At 40.8% G+C, this 17530-nt stretch overlaps 1 protein-coding gene across 27 annotated transcripts in view; it reads left to right on the plus strand.

Moving 5' to 3' along the window:
- adgrb2 (adhesion G protein-coupled receptor B2) overlaps positions 1-17530 on the plus strand; it is a 162137-nt gene that overhangs the window by 73288 nt on the left and 71319 nt on the right. For 23 of the 27 annotated variants that reach the window (XR_013627691.1, XR_013627689.1, XR_013627690.1 and 20 more), the window contains exons 3-10: positions 2553-2636; positions 3617-3805; positions 9132-9293; positions 13680-13844; positions 14123-14287; positions 16051-16152; positions 16313-16419; positions 17256-17450. Coding sequence is in view for 23 of the 27 variants with exons in the window: in XM_078792013.1 (XP_078648139.1) it covers positions 2553-2636; positions 3617-3805; positions 9132-9293; positions 13680-13844; positions 14123-14287; positions 16051-16152; positions 16313-16419; positions 17256-17450 (1169 nt within the window). In the remaining 4 variants the exon portion in view is untranslated. The remainder of the gene's footprint in view (positions 1-2552; positions 2637-3616; positions 3806-9131; positions 9294-13679; positions 13845-14122; positions 14288-16050; positions 16153-16312; positions 16420-17255; positions 17451-17530) is intronic. The other 4 variants (XM_078792008.1, XM_078792025.1, XM_078792016.1 and 1 more) reach the window with 3 other exon arrangements.

Below are 17530 nucleotides of genomic sequence, written 5' to 3' on the forward strand. Positions count from 1 at the left end.
TTACAGTATTATGAATAAGGTATACCATAAGCAGCTCATAAACATCCTCTGATTTGCATTGGCTGTTTATTAAAATTTGCACATACTTATCACAAAAGTAAAGCAATAGGGGAAAGAAAATGTTTTTTTTTAGGGTAGCATAATAGTAGGAACAGTTGAAAATATCTCATAAAGAAAGCCAAACAGGTGATGGGGCAGCAAAGAAATGGAGGAGAAATGAAACAAAACCAATTTTAGCCACAGAAAGTATGGCAGGGTTGTGCAGATCATTGCGTATATGTGATTGTATATGTGCCAAAGGGGGGTGGTGACGAGACAAATACACAGACAGCCCATGGGGTTGAGAAAACTTGATTCTGAATCCATTTTGAAAGCACACAAACGACCTTGAGGTCCTCATAGCCGGGGAGACGCTGTCCTGCACCAATCTAATTCAACTTCTTTTCTCATATCTGCTTTGGAGGCAGAAAGGGGTGAGGGAGAGCGACTGGAGTGGATCTATCTGTCCAGTAGCTTATAAAATGTCCATTACAGTGTGCTTCTATCAGCTTGGGCCCTCCCAGATGGACTCTGGAATAAATGGACAGCACCAGAGAGCTATAAGCCTGCAATGGATGTATAGGCAAGAAAATCATTTGTGATTGTTGGTGTTAAAGAAAGTGTACATCCATTACATGACGCCGCACTGAAACAGCTGACTGTAGTCCACAGCAAGACACTTTTGTTTTGTTCGCCTTTTTTTTAATTCAACACAGCTGTTTCCCTCCATGTTAGCATACGATCTCCCATGCAACACAAACAATCACACATGCACAGGCTTCCCAGCAGGCTTAAATCCGACTAAAGTCCAACATAGATGCCCGTGGCCTTCACTGGCTCCATCCCAAACCGCAGACTGCTGCCTCACGTTCCGACACGCTCCGCTGCACGACATTTTTTTGTTTATTTACCACAGTTTGTGCGTGTACATACCATATGTGAGCACGTCTGAGCTTCAGTGCCTAAGTTGTTCCTGTTAGGGAGCTATACTGTGCATTATTGTTTGCACTGACTTTAACATGCTGAAGTGATGGCATAGAGTAAAGTGAAAGTGAGTTTATCTGGCTACTGGGTAGTCTATGTATTTTTATGGCTTGGACACTGTGTAAAGCTGCTGAGTCGGTGAAGAACTGATCTATGCTCTATTTGCAGGAAGGTTCACTCTTTTGCTCACCTTTTCCAAATGCAACCTCAACATGGTTTCTGTTTGTGTTGGATTGGTGCCTGGTAAACTATAGCGACAAACTATGGGACAGCAAACTGATACTGAATCTACAACTCTACTGATTGTAATTGTGTTTTTGTTATGAATAAGCATTGGATACAAATTTGTATTTGTAGTTTTGTAGTATTTTCTCTCGCTTGTACTCACAAGAGCCTATAGATATTGGATTTGTGTTTATTGTGGACCAATGTTTATATCACCGATCTTTGACTTGTCCTGGAGCTCTCTAGAGTACTGCAGTCTCCACACACCATCAAGCTAACACCACACTCTCTCCTTACCTCGCTAACGTGCGGCCTTCAGTGAATAAAATGGATGAGTTACGACTCACATCACCCACAATAGGAGACCTTTGGACTGCAAGTTTTTGTCCTCTTCAAGAAAGCATGTATGTGGAACAAACACAAGGGACAGTTAGCCTTTACTGGCCTTTCAAAGCCATGCGTGTCTTTGTCGGCTCCTTCTACAACCAAATGATTGACTGCTCAGATTCACTGATAACATTTCTTCCACTAATCTGCTATATAAATTACAGATAACATGTTTCACTTTACCGATGTTCACAATTTAAAAACTTGAAGGCAGTTTCATCATGTTTTATCATGCTACGCAACCTATCGTGCTGTGCCTGCATCCACGAGCTCAAAGACTTCTGAGAGTTAAGTGGAATGACTTTTACTGAAGTCATCTGTTACTTTTACTTCGGTCACAACTTATTATGTTCGCAAGTCACAGCCCACACTTGATTTTTTTTTTTTTAGTTGTCACTTTTTAAAAGAAAACCTGTGTCTTCTGAGGCCTTGTCAGTCTGAGGCACCACATCATCCAATCACTGTCACGGCTATGTTGACTTCACAGGGTTCACGGTGACATTGTGCTCACTACTAAAATCCCAGTAGCTGTTCTTTTTTTTTTTTCAAAACGAAGTGACACACAACATCACAGTAACTTAAAATGTCAAAATATTATTTGTGAAGCTGTCTTGTTATTTACGTCTGTCAGTGTCAAAGCCAGTCGTTGCACTTTGTCTGTCAAACTAGCTTGTCTCAAGCGAATTGCTAGATTTGCTCTATCGTAACAAATATACCATAATACGACTCCACATTCGCATGCAGCTGCTTTTTAACATCAGTAATTAGGTGCACCCATGATGTTAAATGTACTGTACTCCGGAGATTATTTTTATCTGCGGAAGTTGTGCTATTGTAGTGATAATAAAAGAATATACTCACTAAGATGAGGTAAAAAAAAAACCACAGATATTAACAGAATTCCTGTTTGCTTTTAGAGCCATATGATGATGATGACCTGAAGGTGAAGACGCAAAGACCAAGATCAGCTGACCAGCCAGGTGTGTTTCAGGCACAAACAGGTGCGTAACGTGTGTGTATATGCACAAGTGAAAAACAGAATCCCTTTAGCTTTCAAATAAAAGGTCCATATTAATCCTCTGTCAACATTTTGAGCCTCAAGTAGTGAGCCAATGTTGACCGTTGGCATTTGCGAATATGCGTCTTACGTAACCGTGTTTGAACAGAAAGATGGACTCATTTAACTATTCATGACATAATCTATTAAATATAAGACAAAAATGTCAAGTGTTTATGTGCAGTGAGCGGTGCTTTTGAATCCATGACATTACACGCTGACGCCTTGACCTACATTCCGACAGGTCGTCCTGCTCCTATGAGCATACGGTCACACATTGCGAGCACACACACACACACACACACACGCGTATCCACTGATCCCACTGTGTGCAGCAGAAAGCCCCTTCTGTCAGGGAAAACCCACCACTCTGTCCCGTCCTCTCTTTTAGCGTCTCTTGCTTCTTCGCCGCTCCCATTCTTCCGTTCCTCCAGGCGTCGGAGATGAGCTTAAACCCTGACTCACGGCATGTTAATGAAGATGTAATGCGATTAAAGGACATGAAATTAATTTGATTTCCTTCTCTGACACGTGATCACGCCTCTATCAAAGAACACTGTACTTGGAAAACAATTTCAAGCAATGTGGAATGACTTAATACCTAATAATCTCTTTTTAGGAAGAAAATACCTTGGGACATACTGTATCTATTTTGAAGAATTATAAAAAAGCTATAATGATGCTCAAGCATCCATGCTTTCAATGCTTTATACAGGCCTACTTTGGATCTATTCTATGCTTTATTGTAATTCCAAATGGATTTGGGTTAATAGGCTATAGGGCGTGTTGTAGCAGCACCGCTGTCCTGTGCTTGAAATTTGTATCAAACCTGGGGTTTGAAGTTTGTCTATTGGCAAAAAGTCCTGAAAATGTCCTCCCTCCGAAACAGTGGATAAGAACTAGCCTCTGTGTCCAAATCTATAGGCGACCCTGCAGCAGAAGAGTGGTCCCAGTGGAGCGTGTGTTCTCTCACATGTGGGCACGGCTGGCAAGTCAGGACGCGCTCGTGTGTTTCGTCTCCTTACGGGACACTGTGCAGCGGTGCCCTGCGAGAGACACGAATGTGCAACAATACAGCTTCCTGTCCGGGCGAACCGGGGATCATAAGCTCAGGTATGTCAATGGACCTTTCAACAGAAGTCAATATTATGTAATGATCATTACTTCAAAAATGGAGAGGGAGTACTGCGCATTTATTTTCCAAAATATTCCAAATCGTTCAACCTCTGACGTGGTCGTAAAAGGCAATGAAAAAAATCAACAGTGTAAAGTAAATATTAATACAAGTAGCGATTTCTATTCAACACAAGCAGTCTTGGCATTTGAAGTTACAATACAGTACTTTGGTCATTCAACATGCTTTCTGCACATATTTGATCCAAATAAATATACATATACTGTAAATTAATATTTTGTCTGCATAAATCATATCTCAAATTCAAAAGTATTTTGATTGTCTTATTTTTGGGGTCTCGAAATTTATTTCCAAGCGTGTCAGAGCTTTTCTTCCGGTCACACACACACTGGAAAAACATAATTTTAAGTTTGGGCACAGCGGAGGAGCTTGATGCTTTTAAACGTAGCTAAGAAATATGATGTGCTTTCTTTATTGTATTGAACCACCTATTTGATATGAATAAATATATAAAGACATGGCAAGTATAAGAAGGCATGGCTGCATCAAGTTTGAACATGAACGTTCTTTCACTCGCTATGCACCAGTGTTGAGGTTTTCCAAACGAGTGTCCTCTGTGACTGCAGGAACGTCATCATCTAGGCAGTTCTCGAAAGATCTTTTGTCATGTATGTTATTACAAGATGTGTTTGTGTACTAATTAGTAGATGAAGAAGTGAGATCATCTTTCCCCTGGCGGTATGATTGCCTGAAGGATCGATAATCCTTTCAATCAGTTCACGTTGTGCCAGCTTGACAAAAAAAATATTGTCTCTTAGCAACTACTGTATATTCTGCATGGTGACGGTGAACCTCTTTAACCTCGGAATATAATTCCAAAGAATGATGGATGGACGTCTTTGATGTGGCAGTGCTAAATATGCATCTTTTCTAGATATTGTATGGTAAATTAAATTAAAATTGATTTCAAAGACTGCTCTTAGCGCTATTTAGTATTCTAATAATGGCTATTTTCATGAATAAACACGCTAAACTCCAAAACAACACCTTTGATGTGGGATCCACTGCTGTGGGACACATGTGGGAACATGCACGCTATTCCCTGGTGTAAACTGACACACTTAAAAGCTGCCCACTTGTGACACAGTGACCCAGTGTGCATGCTAATGTCAGGTGTTGTGAACAAGACCTTAAATGTCAGTGTCACAGTGTGGAATGTGGACATGAGTGTAAGATGCTCGGTGTACTTACTGTATGACGTGGAGAACAAGGTGCGGAGATCATTCATCAGTGTTTCCATATGGGACATGAAAAATCATCATACATTTTAATAAAGGTGAGAAACACCATTGAATTGATTAAGGTTGTGCCCGAGTGGACAATAACAGAAAAAGTGTACACGAACCAAGGCAAAAATGCTGGTGAAAATTGTTGTTTAAATCGCAATCATTCAAAAACGGCGGCGTTTGAAAGGTAAGGTTTTACTGTACAGTAATCCCAATATGTTCAATATGCATTTTTCTCAAAATTTCAATCTCACTTTAACTCTGCGACATCTGCCATATTTGTTCTTCAGTTATGTTTTTGCTGTTTAATGACAGTACTTAGCTTGTACTCGACCACATGTAAACACAATTACAAGTGATATATTACATAAGGAATTAATGTAAACACCATCTGTCTTTTTTTGTTTTTGTTTAGTTTTTTTTTTAGATTAAGGTCAATAATTGGGTAATTGACCATGTAAGTTTTGTGTTAATGCATTTTTGTTGCGCAAGTTAGGAGTCAGTCTATGTTTACTGATGCCGCCAACTCCCCCCACCAAAAACAATCTAAAAACAGCATAAAAGAAACTGTTTCCTTCCCAGTCAGCGCATATGCTAATCTTGTTTTTAATCCAAATGCGGCTATACGATTTGTATTTCTAAGTGCCTCGTTTGCTCTTCAGTGTTGGTATTAATATCCTCAGCAGCTCCTTTGATGGGATATCGGTGGCTGCATTCTATTTCATTTATTATTTCACCACCGTGCTTCTGCTGGGGTGCAGGGACACCTCAGGGATCAGCAGACTGGTATCATAGCAAACTCTGCTAAACCGGGCAATGCGGAGGCGGCAGCATGAATGTGTTTAATGAGCTTGATGTAATTGACGTTTAAAAATACTCTTCCATCAATGAGCTTTTTCCACTCACGTGTATGCATGTTTTATTGGTTAAGTCTGACAACTGGGTGACACAAAAACTAATGCCACAATTTCAATTAAAATTTCTGAAGTAACTCACTGCGACCTCCATGTGAACCCATTAAATGTCTGTGTATCCAGATCAATTTAAGCTTTGTTTATTTTCTTTTTAAATCTATTGTAGGACATTTTTATTAATTTAATAGAATTACTGAAGCAAACCCGCTATGTTTATGTTATATATATATATATATATATATATATATATACATACATATAGCCAACTATCCAGTAGGTTAGAATTATAAGCACACTCAATAATATTAGCAAACGTTGCAAAGATATTATGAGCCTGCCTCCCAAAATCTGCAACATGAAGTATTCCAAGTCAACATTATTTATTCTGTTTCATATGTATTTACTCCCAATGAATAAACAAGGCACACAAGCACAGTCCCCGCCAGATATCCTGAGGTGGAGAGAATGCACTGTGCATATTTTATTTGCTAGATTGGCTTGTCAGAATTGTTTCTTTTTTCTCCCCCATCCTCCTTTTTCCTCCCCACTGTTTATGTTTTGATTTAAACTTAGTGAATACTATTGGTGTGCTGTAAGTGTGGGTGGATATGTCTGTGGGCACATCTGTGTGTGTGAAACATCATAGACAACTGGCATGGACAGAAAGGCAATGGCGTGTAAAAGGACATTCTGCTTGTACTGTTTGTGCAACCTCTCCCAAATGGAGGTGATGCTGAATCAATTTTACCGAACAGTCGTGTTCTTCTTAAAGCCAACTAGGCATTAAGTGGTCTAGCAAATGAACTTTCATTTCTTCTCTTTCATTTGGGATGCAGCATCAAGGGCCCCTGCCCTCAAGCATGCAAAGTCAAGTCCTACCTTCACTTGAGTTCTGTTTAGCTACTGCTGATTTGCCCACGACTCCGTGGCATTCAAAACATGGAGTTAAACAGCATTGCTTTATGCGATACATGCCTGGGTCAGTGCATAGTCAAATGCTACAGCACCACATATCCAGTAATCATTCCAGCAGTGCACCCGAGTCGAACTCGTAGCATAAATATTGTTACACGTGTGCTTTGACCCTGCATTAAAAACCCATAATGATGCTAATCTTAAGGGTTAATATGATACATGTGTCCTATTATCGTCTAGTTTTCTCACATGCGAGTGTATTTAATACGGCATACATAATCACATGAGCATGTTTAATATTTGAACATATATTTAAAGCTGTTAACGAGTTCCCACATCTTAATTGCACATTACCTTTGTCTGATTAGCCCTATAACTATGTGTCCTGTTACTGTAATTGTGCACACTTTTTTTAAAAGATGTTGTATTTTAGTTTCCTTTAGGCACACTTGTAGCTTGACTCAAAATAAAATATTCCCCAAATCAATGCCCTTTATGTTCATGGACAACATAGCTGTGGTGACCATGAAGGACCAATATCACAACACACATGGTGGACGTACGAAATATCTTAATCTATTCCGGCTGCACTAATTCCGTATGTGATTTCGCAAAATGTAAAAAAGACACACCTTCACAATACGAATGATGCAAGAAGATATGCTAAATGCATAGGTAACCTGAGAGAAACATAAGCGCCGGTAGAGTTTGGTTGACATGACAAAGAATCTCTAGGGCTCATCAGCATGTCACACACACCTGCTCTTCTTGCATGTTTTTGCACATAGACAGGCCATATCAGCCCGTATGACAGGTTGTGACGTAAGCTAGACTTTGCTGATTGGAGGTTTTTGACGATTAAGTATATGTATTGGTTTTCATGGCTGTATTGTATTGATCGTGCCTTGTGTTTGACTTGCATATGTATTTGGTTCTCCAATGGCTTTTCAATATCTTTATGAGCTGTCAGCCTTGATTTTGTAGGAAGGTGATCAATGTTGCGGAAGCAGAGCTTGTGTGAAGATGTGATTTCTTTGAGTCGGTATGGCAGAAATGGGATAAACCGCAGCAAGTTGTTGGAGGATCGCCCTCTATGCAGTGACAACGTTATTGTATATCCGTAAATAATCATCATTTTCATGTGCAAAGTCCTGTCTTTCTAAATCATCACAGGAACTTACCTCATTCTCTCAAACGTTGACATCACAGGTTGATAATGTTGGTTCCTACTTTAGAAGATAAACACAGATGGCCTGATCTCAGAATATTTCGCTATTTACCAGCATCACCTCACATCTGCATACTATTTAATGGCGCCATCTCTTTGCCTCCTTCTCCTGCTCCTTTGAGCCTTCCTTCACAGAGTAGACTTAATTATTTATTGGCTATGATTTATTTAGCTTTGCTCAACATAAGGCCAACTAGCTTCCTCAAAATTTCTCTTTCTCTCTCTTTTGCCCAATGTACCCCCCCAGTCAAATCACTCTCATATATATAATTTCCTTAATCAAGCCATTAAGAACAAGCATGACTTGTTGCTCTGAACTTCGTGCAAGCAGTTTTAGGAAGCATATCGCCAAGTACAGTGGTTTGCACTTTACATTTGCAGATTGTTTGGCCACGGCTGCATGGCTGAATTGGATCAAGTCGACAGTACTCAGAGTAATGCTCCATGATAAAGCAACACAAAAGGAGTCTTGAGGTCACATTCATTATTGACAAGGCTTTTGTGCATCTCCAATGCTCGTTTATTCCACTTTCATTTATCTCAACAGCTACATCTTTTGCTAAAATTAGACGAGATGTGCAAGTCGGAAGAAAACTTTGCAAGGCACACGAGAAACATTTCCTGTTTAATTGGGAGGTGAAGTGCCGGTTGTAATTTGAGTCTTGCGTCCTTTTGTTCTCTTTATTTGGTAAGTAGTTGCTGTAATTAAACAGCAATATTTTTCTAATTCTGTTTCATGCCTCAAGCTGCATTGCTGCATGACTGCGTCCATTCCTAACCTTCATTTCTTTGCCAGTTTCTAATGTTTTCAAGGAATGTGCTCATTCGCATTTAATCTGCCATATTTCTCTCAATTTCTAACCCCATTTAATGCCTGTGACGACCCCCACCCTCTTTACCCCACCTTCATTCCTCATCCCCACGTTGTGTGTCCGTGCGTGCATTTGTGGGCATTTTGCAGTGCATGGGCTGTGGGACGAGTGGTCATCATGGAGTCTGTGCTCTGTGACCTGTGGGCGGGGCTCCAGGACTCGAACCAGGAAGTGTGTGAACGAAGGTGGGGCGGTGCCTTGCGGATGGCCTGAGACACAGACCAAACTCTGCAACATAGCAGTTTGTCCTGGTTAGTACCATGTCCATTTTCATGTACATGCCACCACCTGCAGCAACTTTTATGCTTTTTTGTGTCAAAATCCAGCAATAATGGAGAGTGCTAACTTTATTTAGCCACTTAAATAATCCTACTTAAGAGTTTAATCAAACAAAATTCACAGCAGCTAACATTTGTTTCTATAATGGAAATAAAATAGTTTCAGAAAGTTGAAACTGTTGCAGAAGGTCCAAAGGCGTGAGTAGCTTTGGTGTTGAGGGAGAAACGAGAGGCTGATCCCTGAAGGACCATACACAAACTTCTCTGTATGTTCCTTGAATGAAGACTCACCAAGCAGCTGTCTATTTCAGATTCACACATGATAGATTGAAGCAAAAATGTGCCATCTTGAGCAGCCTCCTGGAGAAGGGAGAACATCTTGGTGCATCACAACGGCTCTCAAAAATATCTCTACTCCCCTTGTGCTTCAACTGACAGATATAGTCCTTGTCCCACTCAGAGCAAGATAGGGGGTCTCCTTTGAGCTCCCTGTTTGGTTTCCCATGGCAATGCATCCTATCCTGGGTTGTGACTAGACCTCGTTCTTCTTATTTTAGGCTGAATAAACTAGGCTTTCTGGTGCCTGGCCTTGAGAGCCCTTGCTTACTGAATAGAACTGATGGGTTCACTATTTCTCAAGCAGGCAAACAGCCACACCACTTTGAAGACTATAATAATTAAAAAGGAGAAACATTGTGATAATTATGAATATATTTCTTTTGCCAAGTATATTATGCACTAGAATGCAAATGGAAATTAATATGATCTTAAATGTTCACATTGCAACTATTGGATGTCCCGAGGTCCCACTATTACTAAAACAACAAATCCAATAGAAGCACATCGCAAGCTCATTTTCCATTGACATGTGACTGCAACATAACCCCAACATAATTCCTTTCTGCTCATGTTCGCCGTTCTAACGCCGCGTCCTCCCACAGGAGTTTTAATTTCCATCTTCATTCATCTGCGATCAGCCATTCGGCGCCTGCTCACGTGCACACGCACAGACAAACAACCTGCAGGATCGCTGCCAAGCACAGACTACAGCTTTCAATTCTTTACTTTGTGTTCATGGTTGGCTCGGTTTGGATTGCCGAGCGCGTCTGCAGGGGAGCTCTTCTGCTATTGTCTCCAAGATTACCTATTAGGCCTGCACCTTGTCAAGAGCAGCAATAAGTTGCTGGTGCAGCCCCCATCTCATTCTCATGTGGAGGGTACCTCAGGACTACCAATGTGATTGAGACTGACCATCTGAAACATCTTTATTCGGCTGCACCTCAGTACGAAATGGCTCCATTCTTTCAGATTGGGAAGAAAGAGAAGATGAACAAACGCTGTGGCCGTGACAGCACTGCTTTACAGCGACTTTTTATTTCACTTTATACTGTATTTAAACACCACTAAATCGTGTATTATTCAAGGAAAAAGCTACTTTGACACTTTTAAGTGCACTTAATTCACATGCATTATCTGCTCCTGTTCCTCCAAGTGCCCTTTAAAAGGCATTCATTTTAAAAGCATTATCGTTACAATGGAATAAAAAAGTACAGTAGTGCTCTTTAGAACTGTAAATGTATTTCCGTATGTATCATGGAAATAACTGACAACGGATGCAGAAACTGCAAACTGAAACTTTAGCATAGAGGAACACCACTTTTACTTATTTATGATTGAACAAAAAAGTAGGAAAATGCATGTCTTATGTAATCCCAAGTCAAAATGTTCATGTTAAGACAAATTCAATTAAGATTGTTCAGATCAAAACATAATTGCTGCAAATGGCTTCTATTAAAACATGTGATAGTCAAGTCTAATTTGGACCTACTCCCTGGTACGGTACTCTAGAATCATGGCAAATGTAGTTCTTTGTAAACTAAAGGCTGTAGTAAACTGTAGTTCTTTGTAAAAGCTAGCCTTTTATTTTATATGTCTTTATATGTCTATATGTCTTACACATCAACATAAGCAATTAGTATTAGCAGCTGCAACTTTTAGAATGATTAGTTTTGGTGTGTTTTTGGGGAGAAGTTCAGTATTTAAAAGCATCATGCTTACAGTAGGTCAAGTATGCAAAGTTGTAAAATATTTGCATTTTTTGTTTTGTGACTGGCTGCACGGCGGACAAGTGCTAGGAGACCTGAGAGTTCAATTCCACCCTTAGCCATCTCTGTGTGGAGTTTGCATGTTCTCCCTGTGCACGCATGGGTTTTCTCCGGGTACTCCGGTTTCCTCCCACATTCCAAAAACATGCGAGGTTAATTGGCGACTCCAAATTGTCCATAGGTATGAATGTGAGTGTGAATGGTTGTTTGTCTATATGTGCCCTGTGATTGGCTGGCGCCCAGTCCAGGGTGTGAATGAATGTTTTGTGACTCAGTTGCAATCCTACCTACATGCAATAGGTTTTGTGACTCGGATTCCAATTGTCCAGTTCGATGTTTTGTTTTACTTTTTGAGGCAAATTGAGGTAATAAACTGCCCATTGCTACCGTGTTTTAGCCCTCTTTGTATGCCATGTTTACGGTATGGTTTGCCATGCAGCTGCTTTGGCTTGTGTTGCTATAGCCTAGAGCAGACTGTCCTATAATGCATATTTTGTTGCGCCTCATTAATGCAACATGCATGCCATAGTTCAAAGGCATGGTCTATTTTGAAATGAGGAGTACTAGCATTTGGTGCACATAGATAATAGTGCTTTGACTGATGGTCTTTCTCTCTGTTCTCTCCGAATACATGCACATGATGATAACTTCTGCTACACCAGTTTAAATTTGCACTTAGCTTAATTGGACTCGTCCTTGTCCTGGCACTATGAACTGATTCATTTCGAAGCTGTTTGTATCAGACACATATATCACTGATGAACACCATATGAAAGTTTCAGCTGTGCCGCTATCCACCTATGTGGTGTTTGTGTCTTTAGATTTGAAAGGTGTCTCGGTAATTAAATGTAATACAGATTATTACACTATAGGCTAATGGTGGGGGGGGAGGGGTAATGCTTTATCGCTGAATTGTTGCTCATGGTTACATTCATTTGTCATCTCCAGCAGAGATGTCTGAGGAAGTTGGACAGAATGATCAGTGAGATCTGGCCACAAACCGCGCAAATATGTAAACTGCAATGCTCACTCTTTTCTTTTCATTACCACCATTCCTTTTCCGCACAATACGATATAAATTGTTTTATATGTATCTTTTAATGTAAGTTTTCTACCCATCCGTTTTTTTATGCCACTTGCTACCCTAGTAAAGACAAGGAGTAGCAGAGGTATGCTGGAGCCTGTGGGAGGCCTATGGGAGTCTAGGGATTGCACTTTTGATGAAGAGTCTATTTCAGTTGCAATAAAATGCTTGATGATTATTATTTTTTTATTCACTGCCATTTCTTCTTTTTTGCATTTAGTTTTGATCAGGAGTGTATTTTATCTGGAAATGACAAAAACATGTCGTGACTTATATTGCATTCCTAATCAAAAAGATGGTCTGAGAATTAGAAAAACATTTTTGACATTTGGTAATTCATGTGTTTTGCGGTATCAAAAATAAAACTAGCATGATTTTGTCACAAAAATTTTACCTGCAGCCAAGCGACTGCTGCTGCCAATCCATGCAGCAATAACTTCCTTTGACACCTAAAATTACGCGTTTTATTATTAGCTTTCAAGTCAATGACAACCTTTCTTTCTTGATCATTTTATTTTTTTTTCGGTGGGGGTACTTTATTTGACAGCTCAATTACTCTCCAGCAATGCTTCCTTTTTTGAGCACATAACATTTTTTTGGGGCAGCTTTGATTATACGATGCATGTCTCTGTGCTTTGGTTAAGCTCTTTGGTATTCATGGATCAACTCTCAGGCAGGCGGTACTGGATTGCGGTAAAATATTATTTTTAATGTATCTATTTCTGCACAAACGGCAGTGAAGAGATGAATTCAAATCCAACATGCAGCACTCTGTGTGAACTCTTTAAAATCACAAGTTAAAATGAATTGTTTACAGGTTTATCATAGCAGATTGAAATATTTAGCATGTGCATAAACCCATCAAGTGCTATGCTGTTGCTATTTATGGAAAACCAAATGGCACCTGCACTGTATTTACTCTCTGTACTAACCTGTTATTAATTCGCCTTTTCTTCTCTTGAACCACTGCACAAAAAGGGTGAAATTGTGTCTCAACATGAACACCTGCTGTGTTTCCTGTTGTATTTTTCATGACAAACTAATAATAGTAAATAACAATAAATATACAGTATAATATAACTTTATTTACCCAAAAACAAGGTCACATTAGCATAACCAAAGCATAACTGGATCATTCCATTCTAATGTCCACCCTTTTCTTGTATCCAGTGGAGGGCAAGTGGTTGGAGTGGGGTCCGTGGTCAAGATGCAGCGTTTCCTGCAACACGGGGACCCAACAGCGGCAGAGACGCTGCAGCGCGTCCGTGCACGGCTGGGCTGAGTGTAAGGGCCCCCATCAGGAGAGCAGAGAGTGCACAAACCCTTCATGCACTGGTAAGGCATGCAAATCATTGCTTAGTATTCATACTCGCATGCTCTCGGATTCCATTATGCAAGCATTGGACATGTATTATCTAAAAGCATCACATGACTTCCTCTGATTTGTCTTCTGCAGCGATTTGTGGATTTGGAGCCAATTTGGCTTGCGAGTCAGTTTCACGGGGTGGGGGGGCCCTGGAGGGAAGGACTACCAGTGTGTTTTAATGAGCCCGATTCTGATTGAATGATAAAAGCTATCCTAGAATGTACCACTCTTCTCTTTGCATATCTAGGAGGGGGTAACTGGGGCAGTTGGAACCCTTGGAGCATCTGCAGCAAGACATGTGACTCTGGATGGCAGCGGCGCTCCAGGGTGTGCGAGGGCAACGGGGCACAGGGGTACCCCTGCGAGGGCTCGGCAGAGGAGGTTCGCTCCTGTAACGAGAAGAAATGCCCTGGTTAGTTGCATTTTTTTTTAATATAGCTTTTCATGTGCCCACTGCCAATATTCTAAGCAATGTGAAGCAGCATGGAAGTAAATACTAGTGATGTAAAGCCCATTTTAGAGCTTTTTTTAAAGCAATTTTAGAGCTTTAATCATCAATTACTTTACATTCCATTTAGTCTCCAAACATCACGTATTTGCTTTTTACTGCTACTATTTCTTCCATGTTGGCTTTCTTTCCATTTCTGTCTGCCGACGATAGAGCAGCATGTTCATTGGTTCATTCGGTGTAATTTGTGATGCGTCAACCCCGCAGGAAACGGTGTGCTTTAATAAGCTCACAAACAAGCTTGTGTGTGTGTGTGTGCTCACAAATACGGGAGTGTATTTTGGGTTCAAGTCTGAGTGCCACATGTGTACGTGCTTGCGCTGACAGGCCGCAAGTGATGAAGCTCTGAGTGCAGCCTCCGCCACAACCTCTTTGTTTTTTAAAAGCTCTCAAGCCGCTTTTAGGCTCAGGCAAGGAACATGTCTGTTGGCATTGCAGGGGAACATCATATCGTCTTTTTTTTCATCTTGTTTTTCCTCTCTTTTTTCTGCATTCTTCCGTCCCTCTTCATCTTACTCCTCTGCCCCCTTCGGAATATCTTCTGAGCACTCTCCTGCATTTGTTTCATCAGGGTTATGAAAGAGGAGGGGGTGGGGGGGGTGGGGCAACTGGGGGTTAAGATGAAGAGGGAATGAGATACTGTACCGAAGCAGTGACTCTGTCAGGGAGCACTGATCTATATGTACAAGGGAATGAAATTGGGAACGGTTGCAGGAGGGCATTGATTTAAATTTTGTTTTTGTGTGCAATTTTTTTGGTCTCCCTCTGTTCCCTCTCATGTGTCTGCAACGTTTTGTCACTAGAACTTAATAGGAAGTCAAATAAAGAGTGTAAACATTACGAAAGATATCTTTACCAGGACCTTTTATTAGTCTTAGGTGGGCTCGCCACCAGTCCAGGGTGTACCCCGCATCTTGCCCGAACTCAGCTGGGATATGCTCCAGCATAACCCCGTGACCGTTGTGAGGATAAGCAGATTTATCTATATATGGATGCGTGGATGGATAGTCGTAGGTCGAATGGAAATGGCGTTGTTGTAAATTTGATTATTTTTATTTATTTATATTATTATTTAGGTATAATGGTGATAATTAATCTTGGATAGCGTTCAGTCTTTTCTTGTTTGATTTAATCCTGGTTATTGGAAAAAAAAGGAGATATAATTCGGACATGAATATCATGGTTTTATTGAGTTGGAAGTCAAGATTGATGTGCTCATAGGCACACAATTTGCCATAATATCAATACAGTACAGGAACTTTGGAAACCCAATAACAGATGCTTCTAACACACACCAGCTGCAAAGCGGCAAGCTAGTCTATAAGTATGGGGCCAAATTACACAGCATAGCCTTAATGTCTAAATAGCTGCCAACATTTAAGTGAGCACCAAGATGGTCTCAGTTGGCCTGAGTGCTGCCCGCACTGGGAAGGTGTGGTTCAATGTGTGAAACATGGATCCCTTCATAGCACAGCATCATCCCTTACCTTGGAAAACCGGGCCTCATGGCAGATTTCCAACATATTTCTCAGGTGGTGTTACTCCAAAAATAAATAAATACAAATGTCAACCGTTTTTTTGGGGGTATAAAATCCTACCTAACTCCTAGTAGTGTGGGTGAACGTTCTGATTTTAGGGTTGTTCTGAGCTACTGTATTTTCCTGCAGCTCCTCACGAGATCTGTAAAGAAGAAAACCTCCTAACCATGTCGTGGAAGAAAGCCTCTGCTGGAGAAACTGTTTACAACAAGTGTCCAACAAATGCTACTGGTCAGTCAGCCAAAATCATCCTCCTTTGAATGTAAATCGTTGCTATTGCTCAACATGTGATGTAGAGTGAACAAAAACAACACGAAAGCTTTTGTAACTCTGCATAGAGAAGACAGAGAAAATAAAAGGTCAGTGTATGTTCCTTTTGTTTCCCTTTTAGGATCTGCTAGTCGTCGTTGCATGCTGGATAATAATGGAGTTGCTTTCTGGGGTCCTCCGAGCTTCGCCAGATGCGTCTCACTTGAATATAGATATTTGCATATATCTGTGAGTTCTCTCTTCACACACACAGTCCTTGACTATGGTCACTTTCATTAACTATTCAAACAATCCAGGGGATTCATGGTTAGAAAGCACTGTATTCAATGTACAATGGGTTTATTACTTCAAATTGTAGTATATTTATCTGTCTAAATATTACAAGCCTGCAGCTGCAGTTGTCTGGATTATAATACCAAAGCTGTAAAGTTGACCTCACCTACCATGGAACTTTCAAAGTTTATTCGAAATAGTGTCTTTATTCAAGGCTCCCCAGTATCTATAATTAGCTTTTTCCAGAGCTCTGCACTCGCACTTATCAATTAATGAACACAGCTAATGAACGTGTTCATCAGCCTGTTTTCCTGCTCTGTGAACTTCAACCTTTCCTTCTTCTCGGTTATGGCAGAGGAGATTATAGAGGGGCAGGAATGGGGTTATTGCGTGGAGGTGGGGGGGTCTACAGATTGTGCAGTGGAAGACTTGATTGCACTGTTACCTTCTGTTCCAATCTCCCATTAATACCAGGAGTCAATAATTAATTTTCTGTGATTGATGTTATCGGCGGTTCTCTCTCCTTTTTCCGCTCGCTCTGCATTTCACACACAGACACACACCAACCACACAATGTCATGCTTTCCTTATTCCACGTAGAGCCAATTTATGTCTGGCCTCTTTTCCTCCTTGCCTGTTTTAACCACAAGCAGGGAAAATCAAATGTACTATGTGCATACACATGTTCCTGTCTTTAAGCATCTACCTTGTTTGTCTCTTGCTGCTTGTTTGGAGAACCAGTTCTGTCTTCCGTGGTCTCACTGTCTGCCTTTTTTCCTCGTCGTCCGTAGTTACGAGAGCATCTCGCGAAGGGTCAGAGGACCCTGGCTGGGGAGGGCATGTCTCAGATCGTAAGAAGTCTCCTGGAGCTCTTGCAGAGGAGGAGCTACTACAGTGGCGACCTTCTCTTTTCCACGGAGATCTTGCGAAATGTGACGGACACCTTCAAAAGAGCAACCTACATCCCAGCTCCTGACGACGTGCAGGTAGGCGGAACCAAACAAAACATGCCATGATTGCTAAAAACGGCTAATCTAACTGCCATCCCTGTAGAATGGAAAAAAGC

This window comes from Doryrhamphus excisus, linkage group LG7 (genome assembly GCF_037039965.1).
Source record: "Doryrhamphus excisus strain RoL-2023G ecotype Guam linkage group LG7, RoL_Dexc_Guam_v1.1, whole genome shotgun sequence".
NCBI classification, from domain to species: Eukaryota; Metazoa; Chordata; class Actinopteri; order Syngnathiformes; family Syngnathidae; genus Doryrhamphus; species Doryrhamphus excisus.